Source organism: Limulus polyphemus, unplaced genomic scaffold (genome assembly GCF_000517525.1).
Source record: "Limulus polyphemus unplaced genomic scaffold, Limulus_polyphemus-2.1.2 Scaffold2252, whole genome shotgun sequence".
NCBI classification, from domain to species: domain Eukaryota; kingdom Metazoa; phylum Arthropoda; class Merostomata; order Xiphosura; family Limulidae; genus Limulus; species Limulus polyphemus.
The window spans coordinates 67055-77377 of record NW_013667862.1 but is presented as its reverse complement, the minus strand read 5'-3'; the positions used below and the strand labels follow the sequence as shown (position 1 = coordinate 77377).

General features: G+C 30.0%; 1 protein-coding gene across 1 annotated transcript in view; it reads left to right on the top strand.

Annotated features, from left to right (window-relative positions):
• The window catches only part of LOC106466418 (multidrug resistance-associated protein 1-like), a 157213-nt gene that overhangs the window by 114435 nt on the left and 32455 nt on the right, over nt 1–10323 (top strand). Inside the window, exons 18-22 of the mRNA XM_022394417.1 lie at nt 2371–2564; nt 3704–3902; nt 4461–4556; nt 6332–6452; nt 8002–8146. Of these exons, the coding sequence (XP_022250125.1) occupies nt 2371–2564; nt 3704–3902; nt 4461–4556; nt 6332–6452; nt 8002–8146 (755 nt within the window). The remainder of the gene's footprint in view (nt 1–2370; nt 2565–3703; nt 3903–4460; nt 4557–6331; nt 6453–8001; nt 8147–10323) is intronic.

Genomic DNA, 10323 nt, shown 5'->3' with positions numbered 1-10323 from the left:
GCCCCCCCCCCTCGTTGGCAGGCCTGTATATATATATATATATATACATGTACATATATATGTGTGTGTGTTGGTGTAACATTGCGGTCCAATTGCCCTAGCCACCAGTGTGGGATATAAGAACCAAGACCCCTTAATTCCAACCCCAAGTTGTGGAACCTCGGCTATCTGGTTGGGGCTGGCTTATAGTGATGATCACTCATTTACAATTCCACCCTTGATACAGGAACTAAGCTCAAGTTGAAGAACATACCTGTTCTGGATGTAGTATGGTTCCCCCACTCAGGTACCAATCTTATTTTGGTACACCCATGATCTATGCAGATACTTTCTGTATCGATAATGTCCTCACCAGCTCCTCCATTTTCTTAATGTGGGATTCTAGCTATAAGTGTCTCATAGAGATAAGCATGTTTTGGAAGTTAACATTTGCCTAAATTGAAAATGTATTTTCATTAATACTTACCTCTGCTGATACTCTCCCACCCTTCCTCCCCACTAATAGCCAGTGTTAGAAACTGAGAAGGTGTCAGTCTCGAAAAAGTGATAACATTATCTTAATGAGGTGCTTATATACAGATCAGGATAGAGGGTGCATTGACATAGGTGGAGAGTATCATGAGACAAATATCACCAAGGGCAATTGAGTGGGGTATAAAAGACTGGAGCAAGCAAGAAAAATTCAGACCAATACTTAGATGGGGTAAAGAAGAAACCCTGGCGGTCAAGTAGTAGCTATAAGTGTCAGCAGTGGTAAGTATTACTGTAAATACATTTTCAATTTAGGAAAAAGATAACATATAAATCAGTCAAAAACAAAACATTTTATTTTTTATTCCCTATAATAGTTTCATCTTACATCATTTTCATTTGCTGTTCATTTCCTTAACAACTAAGCCTATAAATTGTATTCCTTCTTTGTTATTTTTATGTCTTTAAAGGTTTTTAGCGTTATATGATGAATTTTTTCTTTACAAGATAAAATTCACAAGTTTCTTTCACACCTCTTCCATTTAACAGAAACCAAAACAAGTAATAGAGTCATCTTAATTAGTTGAGACCTTTCAGTAAATGCACCAAAAGACTTTGGTGCTCTTGGAAAGCTGTATTTGTATTACCAGAGCAAACAATGAAAAATGGACTTTTCTTTGAAACTTCTTTGGTAATCCATAGTACTTTCTTTCATGAAATGGATGAATACTCTGAAATAAACATGAAGTTATATCTTTTTAAAGCATTGTAGAAAAGCCTTATACTGTTTAAAAAGTTGATGTACAAAGAAATATAATAACTTAGCTTCAGTTAGTTCTCTGACATACTTATGGACTTAATAAAGTTTCTGGTGGACACATAGAATTATTAGTTTTCTTATCATAAACATAGGTATGTTTTAGCATTTATTGCAACGTTATTAAAGGGTAATAATTATCTTTAAAATTTTTGGATTCAGAAATAAGAACTTAAAATATTTCAACCTTTCATTTTCACTAAAATTCAAGTAGCAATACTTCATAAACAACTTACCAGAGTTAAACATCCATCAGATAAATTGTTATTCATGCAGTTTGGAATGGCACTTGTTGAGCTAATATGCTTGAGAAATAAATAAACACTTAGCTGAGTGAGCAAACAAAAACCAAGATGTATTTAGTATAATGTCAAAAATCCAAAATTTTCAGCCATTGTTGCATTCATTCCTGTCATTACTTTAATACGAGATAACAAAAACATGAAAAAAAAACATAAAGCTTGAAAGGATTGTATCAAAGAAGTCAGTAATCAATTGTGAATAATGATCAAGCTCAAACTTCAACAATATTTGGATTCCACCATTCCCATACTAATCAAGTATTCCAAAATAGTTTATCACTTATGAAACATCATGGTCTAAACACAGTAAGCCTTCAGTCACCAGTATCTGATGAAGACAAACAATAAGAAACCAATAGGTTGATCACCTTGAACCACCATGCAATTTGATAGTTCATGTGTTATCCTTATCCTTAGTTTGTACAATGTTCTCCAACAAAATGAAACCTAATCCAGTAATAGTATTTTAGTACAAAAAGAAAAAAATCAGTGCAATAACTTAGTATAGGATATAATTATTACACAACCTTTTATGCAATGCAGTACCCTTTCTCATATGTAGATTCATAAAAATTACTATACTATTGCACTTGCTGCAAGGTTTTCAGTTAGAATTAATAGTTGTTGGTACCACCAGTGGTTTTATTTTACTGAGGGGTCAGTGTGTTTGTGTTTTATCTGGAAAACTAACATTTATTGGTCATTTCAATTTTGAAAGATAAAAATGAACTACTATAAAATACAGAAAAAAAAATAATTCAGAATCTTTTTAAATGCTAGACATGTGTTCTGGTTACACACAACTTGTCAGTGCTACCTGAAGTAGACTACTTAATAGTCATGAAAGATGGATTGGTTGAGGATGAGGGCACTTACTCAGACTTGATGAGCAGGAAAGGACTTTTTGCAGAATTGATTTTGCAAAACTTGAACAAAGTACAAGACGAAAGTTCTGATGAACCTCAGGAAAAGAGGTATGCAAAGTTTAATAGAAATAGTGTTAAAAGTTGTCTAATAGATCGTACCTACACATTTTGGGAACTGTTTTTTTTAGATTTCCATCAGTCTTTGATGTTCATTTTCCAATGTCTGAATTTTATTATATTAAATCTTTTCCCCTCTTATAACTCCAGTTTTTTGTTACTTATGAATTATTTTAATATCTTGTTACAAAAAAATAACTATTCACCAGATATGAGAGTTACCAATAAACTTATTTTTCCATTGTTTGTTGTAAATTCTGAGATGTGTTATATTACAACTTTTTAGCAATCAAAAATGTTATTAAATTTTTTTCCATCATTTTCCAGTTTTAGTTTAGCAATGAAAGAATTAAGTGTGTCTTAAATCAATTATTTTTATCAAGTATTAATATCAATTTAAAGAAATATTCCATCATCACTATTTCAGTGTTATTATATTCATGAGTTATTGGAGGGTTGTATAGCATGACTTTTGTTAGCAAGGTATTAGTCATTTGAAATGCAACATTTTTCCACTGTTATTGCTTATTTTTAAGTTATAGATAATCTGAAGGATATTAAATATGACCGAATGTCAGAAATTTTATAGAACCAGTACTGTACCAGCATTAGTTTTGTATATACGTGTACATTCTTTGTGAAGAGTCAGAGGGTCATGCAGTATGATAATTTTTTTCAAAACATCAAGAATTCCATAGAATTTACTATACCATCTTTCGTTCATTAACAGATTGTATTTGAAGTGTTGATTGGTATAATTAGGTTTTTTTGTTTTTTTTCAGATGTCAAAAATGTTCCAAAATTGATTTATATATTACTTCACTTTTGGGTTACATATAAACTTGCTTCCACAGGGGTTCCATTTTAAATTAATATGATGCTAGTGGTACTGTTTTAATAAGTTAAAAGCATATTTTGCATTAAATGTTTTTTGAAGTGATTACCACAAAAGGAAGGCACATTTGATTATGTTTTATTTATCATTATTACTGATTATCAATAATAGTTTTGCATTAGAAATTAATAATTGGAAGCTTGTTAGCTATAAAATAATTATTTCTATAGATTATGCATTGAGCTTCAGTTACTTAAGTTTTCTTTTTGCAATATTCTCTTTTGATGTATTACAGACAAAGTTATGAATACCTTCCTGAAGTTTTACATGAAAGTGAAGTTTTGCAGAGATCAAAAAGTTTTCTGCATGACAGAGAGGCTCTTAGCTTGTTGTTGTCTATTGATTCTGAAGAATTAAATGATGAAGAATGGGAAGTAATCAGCAAACAAAGAGGTGCTATGTTGATTCAAGAAGAAAAAATGGAAGTTGGAAAGGTTGGAAAAAAATATTTTATTATTGTGTTTACACGACTTCCAAATATAAAATATTTAGCCGAAATAGTATTTGAAATATTCAAATTAAGTCTCAAGCTTTGAAATATTTTTGAAGTTCTTGATGACTTCTTAATATTTTACTTAAAGGTGAGATTAAAAATTTGTTTAAGTATGTGACATTGAACTACAATCTGTAACAAATGTACACTTAAGAGAAAAAATATGTTATGATATTGCAGTTGGTGTGGTTCACACACCAAATTGTTTTAAAACCTCTTGGACATCTAATTTCCTATTTTTGATTCAGCTTTAAATTTTCTTTTATAACTTTGCTGTAGGACTGGTGTTTTGCCATAAAGCGTAGGTGGTTTAAGAGTTGATCAGTCAAAGTTTGCGCTGTTAGAAAAATTATTGATAAATGTCTACATATATAGTAGGTGTTTGTGTACATTTTCAAATTTTAATTATGTAAATTTACACATTTTAAGAAAATCTAAATGTATTATATGCTTGTTTATTTTTTTTATTTTAACGAAATTAAATTTATTTTTATTACAGGTTAAAGCTAGTGTCTACTTTAGCTACCTAAAGAACATGACCTATCCTATTGCCTTTTGTTCCATCTTAGGAGTTGTGATGTTTCAAGTTTGTGAGGTATGTGCATGAAATTAATGGAATAAAGTATACATAAAGCAGTGTGCAAATTAATAAAAACAGTTCAACAACTTTTATTTTATGAGCTATACACGCAAAATAGTCTTGGATTAGTTATAGGAATTAACTTGTAATGATTTAATCTTATAGGAAACTATTACAAAATTAGTACACAGGTAATGTCTAGGTTTCTTTAATGTTAATAATTAGTGTGACTGTTTAAGTAACAGCATTGTGTTATTGTGTCTGTGTATTTTCTCAAAGTCTCTGGTGCAGTTCAATTATTTTTGTGGAAGCTGTTTCCAGAGACTTTCTTCAGTACAGTTGGTACTTTTATCAAGTGTGGAGTCCAGCAAATTCCAAATTTGTTTTAATGGTTAAGATCTAGACTTTATAATGACAATTCCATAAACTGGAAATCTTCTGAGTTTTCTTTCTTTGCCAACAAGGTCAACATTTCTGGATAAATTAATATATGATGTGGTGTTATAATGATCCATGATTTCACTGATTTGAGGAAGATAGCCAACATCATTTGCAGATATTGCACTCCAGAATTATCACAAAGCTTCCAACATGCTTGAATGTTGGCACAAGGCTCATCTGCAACTTATTACTGACTCTTTGGACTAAACTGCTTATCTTATGCCACTGTTCCAAAGACCAGGATATATACATGTTCTTTTACAAAAGCTAGTTTCTTTTCTATATTCTCTTTATGCAATAAGAGCTTTTATGCTACTACTCTTTCCCAAAAGCCACATTTCTGCTGCATTCTTGAGACTATACTTCTTGAAACTTTATACATGCATGACTTGTTATTGTCATCATCAATGTTTTTGCAGTTTTCCTTTGGTATTCATGGAATTTATTTTTAGACTTGCATCATCTCTTTCAGTGAGTTTTATTTCTCCATCTCCTGCCATATATTTGTCCAGTATTACTTTCTAGTACTTGGTAAACTTGGCAAGTATATGACAATGTACCACTACTTTGTATTTAGATTAGACATCTTCAATGACTCCTAATAAATCTACTATGCTTAATCATTTTTGGCTATGTGTTGCTTTTCATTTACAATTTTTAATTAATTAAATGTGTAGCATATTAAAGTCATGTATAAAGTCAGGAAATTAACAAGTTGTGATACTATATCCAACATTTTAAACTACAATGCTTTTATTTCTTAAGCACAACAAATTAAAACTACAGGATTTCCAGTGGGGTGTTGTAATAAACTTGTACACTACTGTTTTCCACATATTATGCATATTTTTAAGGGAAAAAAAAACATAAATAAAACTGTAGTATACTACCAACCAAAGGTAAATTTTGGTTATTCTAAAATAATGTTTTTAACTTACAAATCTTAATTGTTACAAGATTTAACGTAATTTGGTGCAAGGCTTAGGAAGATATTGTTTATTCATTTCACATAGGCTAGCACTTATGTCTTTGAATGTGATGTAGGAGATTGGTGCAATTATAAGGTTTCAGCTGTACTATTTATCTATAAAAAATTGCCAATAATGCTTTAGAAGAAATAATGTTTTAAAACAAAATAATAGAAAAATTGAAGTTTTTGTTGGTGCTATGCTTATTGATGCTGAATATAACATTATCAGCACAGAGGAATACAAAGTTGTAAAACGAAATGCCATGTTACGCATTATTATCCAGCCAAGCACTTATTATTATTATTAGTATCAAGATTTTTATTTTGACATTGAACATTATTAGAACTTTGTATTAAGGCAAATACATGAAATTTTTAGGCTGGTGCAAATCTTTGGTTAAGTGCCTGGAGTAATGATAAACCTTTACCTGATGGGACTCAAAATATTGCTGTTCGTAACTGGAGGTTAACTGTATATGGATTGTTAGGAGCAGCTCAAGGTAATTTCCATTCATATTTTTAATTTAGCCTTTACATTTATCCTTATATTTTTCAAATTATCTTTTTTGTTTAAAACTTAAAAAACATATATTTTTAAACACTGTTTGTGTATTTTTATAAATCTCATTCACAAAAATAATTTTTTAATCATTTTACAATTCTAGAAAAACAAGAATCATACTTTCTTAAATTACTAAGACTTTTTACGGTATACATTGAAATTACCCACAAGAATAAATTTTCCCTCAAAATAGACACCATGAAAATGGAATTGTATGCTCACCTGAATCTTTTTTTAGTCTGACAATTTTATTTATTTTCAGCTTTGAGGTTTAATAACTGAAATAGTCATGAATTTCACCTTTCTATGACTAGTTTATATTATGCCATCATAACACTGTTCTTTCAATGGTGGGCTCTTTTAAGTCATCTTGTGGAAATAATTCAAAGTCCAGTCCATCTAAATGAAAATAAATTAACTTATTTCTTCATGAACGTTTTTACAGGCTTAAACACTGGGGAACTTATAGGCCACATTTACAAATAACACTAACTTTATTACACTAATGTAAAGAATAATCTTACTTGTACCACTTCATTACTGAAACATAAAAAAATACTGACTGGATCACTCTACCAGCTATAAATGACTATCTTGAAACAGCTCTACAATCTTCACATCTATTTTTTTTATGCTTCACTGAACCCTGTATTTATAATCTACCTTTGAATTTACTAGAAAATCTGATTTCAAAATCTTTAGAACTTTCTAAGCCTAAACCTTTCGATCTTAAAGTTATTATTACAATAAACAGCTTTCTCTAACCAATATGTCAGTTACAATAACAATATCTTTAGTCAGACATATTTGGGTAATTTTCATGCACGCATTCCGCGCTTAGTATGACATATTCTTGTTCTGTGTATGTAAAAAGGTTGTAAACATGTATTAATCCTTTTACTCAGTTAAAGTTGCATAACCAAAAGTTAGAAACTCCTATTCCTTAGGCTGTATGGTGTATCTATTCTCCCCCCTCCCCCCAATAAAAGATTAGTCCATCTCAAGGGGTAGTACATATTATTTTACAAATCTGTATGATGTGGGTTTTTTTTCCATGTAAATGTTGTTCTGAATAGTTGGTGACATATGCAGTGTTGAATTATAATATATCTTACTTTTAATGTTTTGTCTGAATTTCTGTTGTTTCTTCAGATGTTTTTCTTTCTTTTGCTGTCTGTGTTTTAAATTAATCTCTGCAGTACATTTCCTGAATCTGTTTTTAATTTACAGGTACTTTTTGTTGGATATCAGTGGAACTGAATACTACACAATCAATAAAATATAATAAAATTGCAGCATATCAATAAATCAGAATTTTTGTCTTTTTTCACTTTTTTTCTTCTTTGCCTTGAAAATATTGAATTTTAATATACAATTGGCAATAGCAGTTATAAGCAAGTTAATGAATTACTTTTAATGAAATGACTAAACTAGAAGGCAAAATCATTGCATAGAATTAACACTGTTTTGGGTTTTCTTTCTTGCAGGAATATCTGTTTTGTTTAGTGGAGTTTTATTAGCATTGGGTACTGTAAAAGCTTCTCGTGGCCTTCATGACAAAATGATAGAGTCTACCATGAGAGCTCCAATGTCTTTTTTTGATACCACTCCAATTGGCCGTATCCTCAACAGGTATTAATAGCTTAATCAAAATTTACATAATTCATTCTAAAGCACTTTATAATCCTATTCTAAATATCATTCACCCAGAGAAATGCTTTGGTAAAGTATTTTCTTTTGATTACATTTTATTTCTTTTAGGTTAATGAAAAAAATAGTTCTTTGTTTGTAGGACATGTATTTCCCTTGCCTGATTAATGGTACTGAAGTCTCTATTCATCATATGAGTTTGATCCTTTAGAAGCATGTGGAACTATTGTATAATGATTGTTCCTAAATTATTATGATCCTTAATGCATTCCTGTATCTCTTTAGTGATTATTTTTACATGCTTTGTTTCACATACCAACTAGGCAAGTCTATGGATTACCATTAAAAATTGAATTATTGAAATCTTATCATTACTATGCAATGTTTCTCAATTATTCTGCAAACAACTAACGTAAGAAGAAATTTATTGTTCCTAAAATAGGTATATTGTTCAATAATTTGAGGAAATCAGAACTGGCTAAATATTCCATAGCTGTAAAAATATTTTTAATCTTATTTTTGAAAGTTGAAAAGAATTCCCTATGATAAATTCATTTCATGAAAAAAAATATACTAAAAAAATAATGAAAAAGTAGCTAAACTGTGAGTATAGTTATATCTATACTCAAAATGTTTGGTTTCAGCTAGATGCTTCTTTACAGTGAACTATTAAACTATCTTGCAATTGTTATAATAATTTTCTTGCAGAAAAAATCTTTGCAGGTTGCCTAATTTTTCATTACTTTTATTTCTGAGAAAGAGACACTTACTACAATGAGAAGTAATAAAAAGTGGTTCCTGTATATAAGTACAAAATGTTACAATAATTTAAAAACTAATGTCCTTAAGGTAACTAAATTTCATCAGAGGCACATTGAGAGTTTTAAGTTTTATTCAGAAAAGTTTGGATATGGTATAGGATGTTTCAGAAAGTGTTCTGTATTCCTTTTGTCGTTCTCAATCAACATATCAAGTGTGTTGCTAAATAAACCTGATGCAAACATCATCTATCTTAAAAAGTTGTGGTAATCCAAGGTTATATCTGCACACGGTTATCTAGTCTCCACAAAACCAAGAAACTTGTGGAGATAATGTGCAGAAGGGAAGTGCAGTGACAGGTAGAAAAACATGGTTATTAAGTCCAAAAAATTAAAAATAAAACACAATATATTAATGCACGAAAAAAAACAAGTGAACACACAAATATAAGAGAACAAGTAAGAAAAGGATGAAAGTAGAACTAAATGAATTGATAAGATTTGATTATACCTCTCATGATCATTAGGTACAAATACTGTCCTGTAGTCAGGATTTTCACAGTGTATTCAGGTACAAATACAATGAAACCAGGACAGGACTTTCATAGTGTGTTCTTACTCTCTTAGTTCAAGAGAGATGAACGTTCTCTCCCAAAACTGTGCATCACAGAGTACAGTCTCCTTGCAGCTGACTAATCAGAAAATGGCATTGGCATGTGAAAATATCTCTGTACTATGTCACAGCTGTAACTTATCCCCCAAACACAATGTTAAGAAGGATACAATGCAGTTATTCCATGAAATAATAGATAAGTTCCTGGATGGACAAGTTACACCTCAAGTTGAATTTAGCATGTGACCTTTACCAGATTTAATGTATTCTAGAATCACAACTTAGAACAATTTAATAATTTGGATATAATAAATATATACTATAGGAGAGTAACATATGTAGTATCTTCACACTACACAGTGTTCATTGATCTTTTCAGTATCCTGCTGTTGACACATACACATATTTTATTAAAATTCTCTATCTTGTATAGTGGAAAGAAAAATAAAAGTAATTGATGAGAAAGATTATTTAAGTATACAGTATAATATGGCTTTAAAATACACTGTATTATGTCCAATCTTTTCAAAATAAAACTTGCGATTATCAGTGCACCTATGAGAAATTTAACTCCCTGTAAGTAAGTTATTGTTAAGATATATTCATTTTAAATATATATATATATATATATCTTTCTTATAATCACACTGTATATTTAGTGTGAATTTCAGGTAAAAGAAAGAAAGCTTTCCTGTCCATATGTGACACTAACACATTAGTAAATAATCAGTATCATTCTTATAAAAAAGAAATGAGAGTGCTAAATATTTTTTATTCCACTATTATTG